At 35.3% G+C, this 14,207-nt stretch overlaps 1 protein-coding gene across 6 annotated transcripts in view; it reads left to right on the top strand.

The window, feature by feature from the left end:
* ATP13A3 (ATPase 13A3) overlaps positions 1-14,207 on the top strand; it is an 88,410-nt gene that overhangs the window by 56,132 nt on the left and 18,071 nt on the right. For all 6 annotated transcript variants that reach the window (XM_045851004.1, XM_045851006.1, XM_045851007.1 and 3 more), the window contains 10 exons: positions 2,813-2,937; positions 4,474-4,649; positions 5,155-5,277; positions 5,357-5,436; positions 6,120-6,162; positions 6,252-6,361; positions 6,654-6,750; positions 7,836-7,908; positions 9,571-9,748; positions 11,043-11,230. In XM_045851004.1, coding sequence (XP_045706960.1) covers positions 2,813-2,937; positions 4,474-4,649; positions 5,155-5,277; positions 5,357-5,436; positions 6,120-6,162; positions 6,252-6,361; positions 6,654-6,750; positions 7,836-7,908; positions 9,571-9,748; positions 11,043-11,230 — 1,193 coding nt within the window. The remainder of the gene's footprint in view (positions 1-2,812; positions 2,938-4,473; positions 4,650-5,154; positions 5,278-5,356; positions 5,437-6,119; positions 6,163-6,251; positions 6,362-6,653; positions 6,751-7,835; positions 7,909-9,570; positions 9,749-11,042; positions 11,231-14,207) is intronic.

The following is a 14,207-nucleotide window of genomic DNA, read 5'->3' as shown; positions in this document are numbered from 1 at the left end:
TACTGGGTCCCCTCTCTGCTATGTGTTGGGCATGTTCTTAGGAACATAATTATGTTTTAGTAAATCCACTTCTACAGGGGTTTATTTTCCCAAATGATCAGCTTGCTCTAGCTCAGTAGTTGGAACCAAGTACTTAATTAGTCATAGTATCGTGAGTCACAGTGCGCAAGATCTTCTCTACCCCAAATGTCAAATGGTAATATCAGCATCACATTTACTTTCATGTGTAGATACAGGTTTTACATTCACGGATTGTTACTTTTGCTGTAACTAATATAGACCTACCTTTTTTTAAAGATTTAAATTTTTTTTTAAGAGGGAGGGGAAGGGAAGGAGAAAAGGAGATAAATATCAGTGTGTGGTTGCCTCTCGCATGCCCCCTGCTGGGGTCCTGGCCCACAACCCAGGTGTGTGCCCTGACTGGGAATTGAACCGGAAACCTTTTTGTTCACAGGTCGGTGCTCAATCCACTGATTGAGCCATACCAGCCAGGGCTAGACTTACTCTTGGAGGATAACATTTTTATTTAGGACTCTTTTATGATGTACATGCTTATTTGGCTTGTGAAATAGCCTTTTCTTCCTCCATCCCCACTACTATTATCTATAATTCAGGGACTTAGCTCTTTTTTGTAGTCCTTCCTTTCTGTAATCTATTCTGAATACTCCTCCAAAGAAAGCTTTTTAACAATCTCCTACCTGGAGTCTTATAAATGGCTCCCTATCACTGACGGGAGGAGTTCACAATCCAGGGATATGCACAGGAAAGAAAACAAAACATGTAATTTTTTAAATAGGAAAATTATACAAACAGGTAAATATCAGAAAAACATACAAATGAGCAGTGAACACATGAAAATGATAGGTAGGACACTTTAATTCTTGGGGAACTACAAAATAGAAACACAATGTGACATCACATTTTTCCTAAAGTTGGCGAAATTGGCAAGATTGATAGTAGCAAATATTAGCAAAGGTCTGAGAAAATTGTAACAAACGACATATTGCTACTACACTGTTGTAAATCTTAAAGAACATTTAAATTTGCTTATGTCATTTGATGTAGCTAGTGCAGTTTTAGGACTCCACCCTGAAGAATACTTCTCATGTGTATAAGTTCATGTTTAAATAGTACAGATAACATAATAGTCACCAATAGGGAAGTGATTAAATTATGGACTATTAGAACTTCTGTTAAATTATTCCAGAAAAGTTAAGTAAAAAGTGTGTGTATTACGGTCCTATTTTTCTGAGTGAGAACTGCAGGAATAGAGCGGGCAGCCAGATTAACTGAAAGGAAAACTACATTAGGAATTCTAACTATAAAACAGTATTTGAGGGATGTGGTCTAATCTTGAATGCCCCCCCCCCACCACCAAAAAAAAGCAATAACTAAATGATCTGATAAATATGTATGATTTGGAGCCAAAATGTAAAATATTATATCCTGATTCCTTTGAAGGGCATATTAGGGTTTTTTTTTTTTTCCTCTACAGCTTCACCTTCTGCCATTTCCCTTCTAAGGACTAATGAGTTGACTGTAGTGCTTGAGCATATTATAGTCAGACATCCCTTTTCACCTAGGACTTCAAGACACAACTTCACCAGTTGTGGTGGGACTGTCACACTTTGACAACCAGACACGAATGCCCTCAGATAGGCTGTTTCGTCTGCCCAGGATACCCTGTCCTTCCCTATCAACTTTTCTCTCTCTGCTGCCCTTCACCCTCATCCTTCGACTGAAACTTCTGTTTTCACTCTGCCTTCTGAGAATAGGTTGAACCTTTGTATCTCGAATTAAATATTGTACTGTTTATTCAAGAGAGGGCAAAATTTCCATGACCTGTGTCATAGGACAGTTAGGAAACCAGCCAGAGCCAGAAACTGCTAGTACCTCATAGGAAAATGGCTGCAGTGCTTTGGACTGAGTTGTTCCACGTTTGCGGAGCTTTGTGCTTTGAATTGCATTTTTGGGTTTCCAGGCTTGCTTTCTCCTGTTGCCACCGGTAATATCATTTATATTAAGTTTTCTATTTTTTTAACACCTTTAGTACTCATTGTTATAAAATACATTTCAAAGATGTTTAGGTGTATAGCTATATAAAGGACTTTTGTTAAATTTCGTGTAGAAAAACCACTTGGTTATTGCAGGTCTGAAATTTTGATCCCTAACCTCAAGCCCCCTTTCTCCACTGGAAAAAAAAATCTCTGTGATTTAATTTTGGTAGCTGTAGATTTCTTAACACAACCATCACTGAACAGACTTCATCTCCATTATAGTGCTGAGGCGCATATTATTTTTGCACACATCCCTAGCTTGCTTGTCTGTTTCCTCACAAAAGCATATTGAGAGTAGAGAGCATGCCTTTTCATCTTGGACATCCCAATGACTACCATATACTTGATGCATTTTATGCTTGCTTATTTGGTTTGTAGGACACAAGGTGAACATTCCTTAATGCTATAAGTGTTTAATGTCTTATGAAGGTATACAGTTCTCCCTTGATATCTGTGTGGGGATTGGTTCCCAGGTCCTACCTGGGGAATGGAGAGCAACTATACTTTCCAAATGACTCTTATATTCCTTTATTTAAACGGGTGAAACTTAATTTCAAAATGTATTTCTTGAGAATTGTTTTTCCAGGTTGAAAATTTTTGAGATACTGAACTCAAACACATATGTGGTTTATTTCTGTATATGAAATGTCTTAGTTTATAATTTATGGATATTTTAAGTTGCTTTATCAATATAAAGAGAAAATAACCTATTCTCTTGACTAAACCATTATGTCTTAAAATTTCTTTTTATGTAGAGATGCCATTGAAAACAACATGGATTTTATGGGATTAATTATAATGCAGAACAAATTAAAGCAAGAAACCCCTGCAGTACTTGAAGATTTGCATAAAGCCAACATTCGCACTGTCATGGTCACAGGTTAGACTTTATAGAAGGACTCAGAAAAAATTGAGTGTGACTCTTAGAGTTCAAGATATATAATACTGAGGAATGAGCAGTTGATTATAAAAGCCTGTTATATAGTGGCTCCATCCTTCATTGCCCTGTTTCAGCTCTGAATATTTTTCAAGGTATAAGATAACTTTGCAATACCCTTTTGAGGTCTAACAAATTCTATTTATAGAGTAAACTACTATATCTGACTGATTCTCCTGGTGTTACAGTAGTGCTGATAATATTAGATAGTTGCCATTCCTTAGCTGTGTGAAATTGTGGCAGCTCTGAGTAATTTTTTTCTTAGTAAATAATTGGAATTAAGATACTCACTTATGGCCCTGGCTGATGTAGCTCAGTGGATTGAGCACAGGCTTGCCCGAACCATAGGCTTGCCGGTTCGATTCCTAGTCAAGACACATGCCTGGGTTACAGGCCAGGTCCCCAGTGAGGGGTGCATGAGAGGCAACCACTCACTGATATTTCTCTCCCTTTCTTTCCCTGTCACTTGCCCTCTCTCTAAAAATAAATAAATAAAAAATATATATATTTTAAAGATGTTCACTTAAAAGATATTCACTGGTGGCATTTATGTTTTCAGCCAGTCTTACTGGTAAAGGCCTGAGCACATTTTCATGTTTTAGACTGTGAGATTCAACTGATAGCATACTTATTACTATATAGCTCAAGAGCTAAATTTATTAGTGTCCCAGCAGTTCTTGGTTTTTATGATGCCTTCAAAGCATTTTTCATCTCTGTCCCTTTCCTCTCTTTCTCTGCCATGACTGACTATGGCTTTGTTGTCCCAAGGGGTCTACCTGGTCGTAGGGAGGCATCCTTGGGGAAAGTGTGGGAGTTTGAGGGGGAAATTAACATTGCCCCTAAGTTCTGATAGCAGTGGGCTCCCAAGGCCTTTGCCAGCTTCTCCTGTAAGCTGACATTTTCTTCTCTTGCTCTTGTCCTTATAGTGCTGCTCTTCTTTCTTTTTCATGACTAAGAAGTTACCTGTCTTGCTTCTCTTTATATTTCATAAAGATTTATATTCTTAGTGTCTTGCTTATCTTTTAGTTTTGTGTAGTCTTCCTTTTGTAATTCATTCTTTTTTTTCTTTTTCTGTGATACTACTCAAGTGTTCTTGTACAGATCACCAGTCACTTCTAGGTTATTTCAACAAATATTTATTGAGCACCTGCTCTGTAGCACTGTGCCAGGTATTGAATGGACACTACTAGTGAATGACTCAAAAAGATTGAGAATGTATTTGGTTTTAAAAATTGTGGGTGAGAATGTTCTGACTATTTAGTATAATATATATGTGTGTGTGAGTTATTTGAAGCTTTCTTTGATAAGTATGTTCTGATTTTATTACTTTTAAGCTCCAGTAGTAAAGACCATACGTTATCTTCATTTTTCTCAGCCTAGGCGTGGGGGACTCTAGTAGATTCTGAATAAGTACTTGTTGATTAATATATTTATGTTCCTATTTTAATTTTAATGTGTTTTCAACATTTTGAAAATTAGGTGACAACATGTTAACTGCTGTCTCTGTGGCCAGAGACTGTGGAATGATACTACCTCAGGATAAAGTTATTATTGCTGAAGCATTACCTCCAAAGGATGGAAAAGTGGCCAAGATCAATTGGCATTATGCAGACTCCCTAACACAGTGCAGCAATTCCTTAGCAATTGACTCGGAGGTAATGTCAAGATGAATTTTCTCTTTTGTGGCTTGCTTGTTTTAATGTAGTCTAAAGAAATAAAATGTGGTACATGAAAATACAATAAAACAAAAAGTAAAAACAGAAGCCTGGGTTTCTGAATCATTAGAATCAGGAATCTCAGTGTTTATCGATTTCAATAGTTAGACAAAGTTGAGAAGCACAATTTTAAGTATATGAATCCCAAAGATTTATCCTGTTTTAAAAGTAGCGATAAATGATGCAGGTGGGCAATAACATTCAGTTCATGGGTCATTTCAAATTGTAGCAGATATTTAGCCTTCCTTAAATTTCTCTTTTTTTTTTAATAAACATAAATCCCCTTAAAATTGTGTTTCCCTTTACTTTCAATAAATGTTAAACTTTCAGTGTCTTATATAAAATATCAAATGAAAGAATTTAGTCTTGGATGAACTATTTTTGAAATGAGGTAGTGTTACTTGGTTTGGCTGCCTAAATATTGTTCTGAATGTCATATACGCAGGCTATTCCAATTAAATTGGCCCATAATAGCTTAGAGGATCTTCAGGTGACTCGTTATCATTTTGCCATGAATGGAAAATCATTTTCAGTGATACTGGAGCATTTTCAAGATCTTGTTCCTAAGGTTAGTGATTTGGGTTTGTGTATGCATTCACATGAATACATTGTAAACAGTATTTTAAAGAATTCATATTTTTTTCCAGTTGATGTTGCATGGCACCGTGTTTGCTCGTATGGCACCTGATCAGAAGACACAGTTGGTAGAAGCACTGCAAAATGTAGAGTAGGTATTGGTGTGCTTGTGTTTTCTTAAAATAGAGTTGTTTCATTTTCAACCCCCCAAAAGTATTAATAACTAATATTTCACATATATAATATTGTCCCCTATTAGGTAGGTGATAACTTTGTCTATTTAAAAGAGGCTTATGTGCTCATCTAGGATCTTGCAGCTCAAGTACAATAGCAACAATTTCTTTTCTGGGTAATCTGTGAGGTAAAGTTCATTCATTTCAGTTTGACAGAACTGACTTTATAGTTTTAGTAAATGATTATGTTTCAAGTTTTTAAGGGAGAACTCTTTACTGATAGCCATAAAGTAAGTGCCTAAAGACTATGCAAGCCCAAGTAATTTGCTCTAAAGATTAGGAAATTAAGGAGCCCTGGTTGGTGTGGCTCAGTGGATTGAGCACTGGCCTGTGAACCAAAAGGAAGTTGAGATGTCAAAATGAGAAACTGATTTGTCCATCTTGTAACAGAAATAGGTCAATACCCAGGTCGTTTGACATGCAGGCTGGTGCTGTTTGCAAAGCAGCACACCTGTGGTCATTGTAATGGAAAGATTTGTTTGTTTCACTGGGAGAAGCTTGATTTCTTAGCTCTCCATAATACTATATTGGATAAATCTGTAATAAATATTATATATTTTAAGAAATTAATCAAAATCTTAACATAATTTTTGTTTCCTAGTTACTTTGTTGGGATGTGTGGTGATGGTGCAAATGATTGTGGTGTAAGTATAATTTTGTGATTTGTAGTTCCTTCTTTACTCTCTAAGGCACATTCACAAAATTCAGCCAGTTTCCTTCTTCAAACTTGTAGGCTCTGAAGAGGGCGCATGGAGGCATTTCCTTATCAGAGCTTGAGGCTTCAGTGGCATCACCCTTTACCTCCAAAACTCCTAGTATTTCCTGTGTGCCAAATCTCATCAGGTAGTACAAATTGAAAATTTTCCCATAACCTCTGTAGCTTGCTTTAATAAAATAAAATAAATTTATCATAGAAAACCAATGTGAATTTTTTTGGTATATTTTATATTACTTATTAGCAATGGATTGACTTTTACTCCTCATCTCTTGTAGTTCTGTTTTGGCTTAGTTCTTTGGGTAGAAGTGTGCTTTATTGCAGCTGTTGAATGTAGATGTTCATCTGTCAAGATATGATTGTGGTTTGGGGGAGGAGTCTAAAATGCCTTTATTCACATGCCAACATTTGTTTTCACAGGGAAGGCCGTGCTGCTTTAATGACTTCCTTCTGTGTGTTTAAATTTATGGCTTTGTACAGCATTATACAATACTTCAGTGTTACTCTACTATATTCTGTGAGTACTGATATTGCTTACAGAGAGGGCACTTGGTGTTAAAAACATTTAAATTAAGATTCGAGCCTATATGTTTGATTTTGAATGCATCCATTAATTATGGAACTTACTTAAGTAGCTATGAATGTTTCTGTAGTTTACTATGTTTTGTGTAGCAAATTGAAAAATCTCATTAATATGGAATAACATTTTCCTTAAGGCCAACAACTGTGGCTGAACCTTGTGAATAAAAGATGATTGTTTGTTTGTTTTTTGCCTTTAGCACAGATTGGACATCTCTCTCAGAATTCTTCTAAATGTCAAGCCGTGACATATTTTAGAAGTACAGTTAACTTTGCGATAGATTTACAGGAAAAGGCCAGAATGAGAAAAGATGTTTCATCAATAGTTGTAGGACATTATAAGTTTGGAGAAAAAGCTTGGACAGAGGTGTCCATAGGTACTCCATCTGATTTTATACTCAAAGTGACCTTACTTTAGACATAGCTCTATCCGGGGTGTCTGGCCCGCGGGCGGCATGCAGCCTAACAAAAAAACGTAAATTTACCTAAAAGGTTTTTTTTTTCCTCATCCATTTTTGTTAGTGCTTGTGTATTTAATATGTGGCCCAAGACAACTCTTCTTTTTCCAGTGTGGTGTAGAGATGCCAAAAGGTTGGACTCCTTGCGTGTGTACACGGATATTGGTGACATTCCAAGGCATCTTTGTGAAACTATACTTTTTTATAATTTAGATAGTATCAGGAGGAGCGTTGTTAGATATTAAGGAGACTTCAAGATACTAATATTCAAGGATATTGAATATTGTGAGTAAAATTTGTGTTTTCCTTTTGCCAGAAAACTTTTGAAAGACTTTTATTGAGTGAATTGTAAGGAGATGCCTTCTATACTAGTGTATTCAATTGAATGTTTGCAAATACATTATATTTTGCTCATTTGAATGGCAAATGTATTTAACTTTTTCAGCAGGTCCAAGTATCATTTAGTAGTAATAGTTAGCATGGGGGGAAAAAACTAAAACCAGAAAAAAGTGGTATGAAAATAGTTCCTGAAAACTAATTATGTTTTTAAAAATTACTTCTATAGGTGTTAAGTAACCTAGGAGATTTCCAGTTTCTCTTCATTGATCTGGCAATCATTTTGGTGGTGGTATTTACCAGTGAGTATTTTTTTTTTTTGTTATTAATTTCAAAGTATATGAAATTCTAATCTGACTTACTCAACTTTGGTAAATTTATATCAATAATTATAATACTGTGCATACCTCCCCGGATTTCTTGTGGATATTCCCTTTATTTCCGATAGCTTATATTTTGTCCCATTTGTTTTATTTTTTTCTCTTCACTCTTTTCTGAAATATTTAAGAATAAGTTTATGTTATCTTGCCCTTTTTCCTGTGAATATTTTAGTATGTTGCCTAAAAGCAAAGCCATTCTGTTATATAATTAAACACAATAATATCAGGAAATTTAACATTGATATAATTTTATCTACAGCTGATATTCATATGTTTTGTCATATGTCCCAATAATGTCCTTTATACCTTTTTCCCCAGTTCTCTAGCCCAGGATCTATCTAATCAAGGTTCACAGACTTCATGTAATTTATCATGTCTGTTTAGTCTTCTTTAATCCAGAATGTTGCATCAGCCTTTTTCGGAGGGCCTCTTGACAGTTACATGGCACTCTCTGATGTATTCTTGTTAGACTTGGGCTATGAATTCTTGGTGGGAGTATCACAGGCATGACTGTGTCCTTCTACATATATCTTATAAGGAGACAAAAGATGGTTTTTTTTTCTAGTATTGGTGATGTTCACATCACATCAAAATAAATGTTGATGGTAATGGGATCTGACCCATTTAATCAAATAAAAATTTACAAGTTGATACTGGCAAGCAGACAGGCAGTGAACGAAGGAACAAATGAATGAATAAATAGGAGAGAAAGGAAAGTTCTTCCTACAGTAAAATGCTAACTAATAAATACAGAAGGAATGAGGGACTTAAACCATGGAAAGATCCTGCCTGGTCTTACTGACATTTTAGGCCAGATAATTTTTTTTTATTGTGAGAGACTATTCTGTGCACTGTAGGATGCTACCAGTATCTCTGGCCTCTGCCCAACTAGATGCCAGTAATACACTCTCCCAGTTGTGACAACCAGAAGTATCTTCAGACATTGTCAGATGTTCCCTGGGGGCAAAATCATGTTGGTTGAGAATGGCTGACTTAGTCTTTAATGGATGCTAAAACTAGTGAATAAAAGTTTGATGAGGAAAGATTTTTACATAGTCTCAGTATGCAGATTATTTATGTACAAAGAATCAAATGGAAACTTGACAGTGGAGAGACTCTGTGGATACCAGTTTAGTAAGTAATCAAGGTCTTTTTTAATGTTACTATTATGTTTATATTGCTGCAAACCTTTGTTAATGTCTTATTAAGAAGAAGATATATGTATTAATTTAACTGTAGTTTTGCAATTAAAATTTTAAAAATAAGTTCTTAGTTAAACATACAGGGTGGTGATTAATCTTAGTCTAGATGCTTATATTTAATATCCTTTTTACTTGTATTAATGTTTCTTCTGAATTTCATTAGACTCATTTAAAAGACTCCTGAGTCATTTTTTGAAAAGCTTAAATTGTTTCCGTGTACAGATTATTTATGGACATCTGGCTTGGTTTTTGGACGTTTTTCATATGAAACATTTCTTAGACAAACACAAATTTTTTAAGTTCCTAAATGAATCTGCTTATGTATTTTATGGTGACAAATTAATTTAGCTACAAACCTTTCATCTTTTTATTCTCAACATAGTGAGTCTAAATCCTGCATGGAAGGAGCTTGTGGCACAAAGACCACCGTCAGGCCTCATATCCGGATCTCTGCTCTTCTCCGTTTTGTCTCAGATCCTCATCTGCATTGCGTTTCAGTCTGTGGCATTCTTTTGGGTCAAGCAGCAATCTTGGTATGAAGTATGGCATCCACATTCAGAGTAAGTTGGTCAATTCATTTAAAATTTTGTGTAAAGTATGTGTAATATCCATGTATGTAAAAAAATAAAAATTTATATAAAAGTTTTGCATGCAGCATGATTACACACTTAAGTAATTTGACCTGTATTTTACTTTATATTATGATAACAACTTCTATCTGTAGGAAGATGGTCTGGCAAGATTTCAATAATCACTGCCAAGATGGGGACATTGGACCAGTTTCTTAATTTGCTACTGAGCCTTGCTTTCCTTATCTGTAAAAGAGAATGCTGAAATTAATCATTAGGGTCTCTTCTAAACCCAGAATGTGAGTTCGTCTAACTTTCCTAACCCCCATTTAGGAAATGACATTTTAAAACCTAAATTCTTTTTTTAAAAGTAGTGTTTTTTTAAAGGTAGAGTGCTCTACAGTTCACAGATCATGATAACATTAATTAATTAAACATATAAACAAATCACTAAGGTAATTTTATAGATTTAAATTTTCAGGGACAGACATTAGTTTGGTTGATTGAGGGAGATTGCTCATCTTTAAAAGTTTTTAAAAGTTTTAGAAACTTAATATTACTGTTTGCTTATACGTAAATATAAACACTGCGTATGAAAAAGAACAGGTAGGATTGTTCTTAAGAGTCTTTCCAGATCTGTAGCAGATTAATATTTTGTTACCATTTGACTGTGCTTGTTACGGCTGTTTTAGTAATGGATACTGGGGACTTCTCATGCTTGGACCTATGTGACCTATGTATATAATATTGACAGTTTTGCCCCCCTAGAGGTAGAGATGAGAGAGCCATATCTGGAGAATACTGAAGACCACCTCAGTACCGAGTGCGTTGCTGCACATTTACATATGTTACCTTACTCATGCCGCACAGTGACCCTGTGAATGAGCAGGTGGTATCCACACTTACAGGTCAGGATATGGGCTCAGGAATTAAATAATATTTTCTCAGCTACAGCTAAAAAGCTGACCTTGGTAGAGCCAAGGTCAAACCCAAGATCTATTTATCCTTACTATGCTAAAATTACTCACAAAATTTAAAAAGCTAGAGGGGCTTTTTAATAATGAAGCCTCTTCTAATTTTTTCACTGATTAGAATGTGGCTAAAGGGAAAAAACCCTCAGTGTTCTACCTGGTCTGTATCTCTTAGCTTAATATTGTTGGAGCTTTTACTATACCTTGTTTCTATTTATTTTATAATAGTTACTTAAAGAAGGTAAGGTAAAATTGTTTTCTTTTGGGAAATTGGTATTTCATTTAGTAATTTAAATATTTTTTGTGTGTTTTAGTGCTTGTAATACAACAGGAAGCCTATATGGGAATTCCTCACATTTGTACAATGAAACCGAAGATGATCCACATAATATACAAAATTATGAAAATACCACAGTGTTTTTTATCTCCAGTTTTCAGTACCTCATAGTGGCAATTGCCTTTTCAAAAGGAAAACCCTTCAGGCAACCTTGCTACAAGAATTGTAGGTTTGACATTTATTGTGGTTTCCATCTTGCTTATTTTCTTTAAAAATAATGTAAGAAGACGAGAGTAAAAATTGTGATTTATATGTTTACTGTCTTGTTTTCATGTTAGCTTCTACCCTAAGTTTAAAGTTAAAGCCACCAGTTCTAAATATTCCTGGTTTTAACATCATACTAGTTCTGGTTCTTTTATTTTCACAGTCCATTGCAGAGAGTTAGAATTAGGAGCAGGAACAGAGGTCCCTCTGTTGGAACAAAGGGTGTTATACTTTCCTTCTGGGCGGTCTGCACAGCACAGCTGTCTGTTCTTCGTTTCTGACACTGGTGCAGCCAGCATTCACCTGGAATTCTTCACTTCCGTGCCCTGCATCTGGACCTTGTAGACTTATCTGACATAGCATTTTTAAAAATTAAATTAATTTTTTAAAATTAAATTTATTGGGGTGACATTGGTTAATAAAACCATATAGGTTTCAAGTGTACAGTTCTATAACACATCATCTTCATACTGCATTGTGTACTTACCACCCAAAGTCAGGTCTCTTTCTGCTACCATTTATCCCCCTCTTTGTCTTCTTCTATATACCCCCACCCCCCTTTCCCTCTGATAACCACCATGCTGTTTTCTGTGGTTTTGGGTTTTTTTTTAAATCCCTTCACCTTTTTCACCCAACACCCCAACCCCTCTCCCCTCCGACAGCCATCTGTTCTCTCTATCTTTGAGTCTATTTCTACTTTGCTAGTTTATTTTGTTCATTAGATTCTACATATAAGTGAGATCATACGGTATTTGTCTTTTCTCTGACTGGCTTATTTCACTTAGCATAATACTTCTTCAGGTCCATTCATGCTGCCATAGCATTTTGATTGATCAGAATTATGGTTTATGGAAAAAAGTCAGTTTCCTTGTATAAATTGCCAGTTTTATTTTTTAATTGAGAATATACTAATTAATATATGGAACAACTTAATTCTTTTTTTTAATGTAATAGAACTTTGGACTATGGCAGCATCTTGGAATGAATAGTGGTTATTCATTCACTATAGTTGTGAAGAAATGGGAGTGTTCTGGTTGGCAGAATGTTAGGTCACAGACTCTGACGTGTTATGGGAGTGACAGCTGCTAGCATCTCCGTCTCGTGTCAGGGTTTACAAGGTGTTTTCACATACATTACCTTGTTTTATACTTATACCCGATGTAGTTTGCAAGGCAGGCTTCATTACTTTGTATTTGGACAGGTAAGATTGTTCAAATATAAGGATCTATAATATTAAAGTTTGTATTGACCTTTTTTTTTAGAGAACTGATTATCTTCTAATTAGGAACTGTGTTACAGTCATGTGGAACTGTGTTGTAAGACAAAAGCCTTCCATTGAAAATGTATCACTATAGAACTCTCTGTAATTAAACTTCTTATAAGGTGAACTTAGTACTTGACATTGATATCTATGCTTTAATTTTAGTTTAATATTTCTTAAATTTCAAGGAATTACTGAGCATGCCCAAGGATAGCAAAAACATCTATCAAGGAGCAATGCTTTCTTTGTACAAAGAAAACTGATGTTCAGATTGGTTGATAAAGCATGGTAGCCACATCAGAAAAAGTTAGTTTTAAAGATCTAAGTAAATCCACACTGTCTATACTTCTCCAGTTTAAAAAAAACAACAACGAGGAACTGTTAGTTGCCTATTTTTAAAATGCATCTTCTATATTACAATATTTGGAAAACTTCAAAAAAAATTGAGGGCTTAGGTATTTTGTATTACCTTTTAATTGCAGATTGACTTAAATAATAAAACTTAATTGTTGACCACAGGACTGTATGCTTTTAAAATGTATATTAAAAATTATATTTCAGCAGGAATGTAGCCACAAAACCTTTGTTCTTTAAGTAGCTTGCGCATGTCTGTGAGTGGATAGACAGAGTGCATGCTGTCATAAAACATGCCTCCCCAAAAATCCAGTGGGAGTAGGAAAGGCAACAGATGCATATTTTGCTAATTTTCACATCTTTTTGTCTGTAGAGTTCCCTAATCTTGGAATACTGATGCATAAAGAAAGTAAAGTAGAAAAGAAATGACTGAAATAAAGTAATGTACAATGTAAAGTATAAATACAGAAGGAAATGAGTGGGGGAAGATTAAGGCTCTACAAGAGCTGACAGCTTTTTATTTTCACTTACAGAATAGACAGTTCATAGTTCTTTGTTAGTGCCTGCTAGTTGCCCTTCTCTGTATCCAGACAGTGTAATCTATTAAATTAGCCTTGAGATTATGATTTTAAAACATCAATCTTAGACATTTAAGTCATTCTCTCTAGAGTTTTTGGCTGTCTTCTACTGGTTCTATTTGATTCTAAATAAAATCTAATTTCAGTCTGTGGTTACCCATTTTCAACTCTAGCTTAGTTCAGTTAGTTATATTGTATGACTATACTTATTATTTCAAGGGCCCTGGTGATATGACTAAATTCTTCTCTTGCACTTTTATTTGACTAGATGTGATTTCTTGGGATTTTGGCCTCAGTTTTTTGCCAGTTTCTTACTTGATCCCAATAGACTGCTTGTGAAAGCTGTATCTTCTCAGTCTGTGAAGGCAGTATTACTTAACTGCCAGCACCTCTCCTCCTCTTGGCCTATGTATCATTTCCTGTTTGTCCGCCATGCCTGAATGGATTGGAGCAGTTATCTAGCTGCCCTGCAGGTGGTCTTCTAAAAGACAAGTAACTGAGTAAGGAAAGGGGGCATGGGAATAAAGAGATGAAATTTGTGGCTATAGGTCAGAAGATCCTAGTTAGTATTTCTGAGGAAGGAACAAGAGAGGTAATGTACATACCTGATATAATTATATATATATCAGCTATAGAGAAGTATTGTGGGCTTTTCTGCTCTATGTGAGGTTTTGTTTTTGAGTCACTAAAGGAAATACGAAGGAAATTCTTTATGGTCCCTTACTTTGGTGTCATAGTCCATCAA

Source organism: Phyllostomus hastatus, unplaced genomic scaffold (assembly GCF_019186645.2).
Source record: "Phyllostomus hastatus isolate PE091 unplaced genomic scaffold, TTU_PhHast_1.1 phas_contig_86, whole genome shotgun sequence".
In the NCBI taxonomy this organism is placed as follows: domain Eukaryota; kingdom Metazoa; phylum Chordata; class Mammalia; order Chiroptera; family Phyllostomidae; genus Phyllostomus; species Phyllostomus hastatus.
This window is presented reverse-complemented; position numbering and strand designations above follow the sequence as displayed.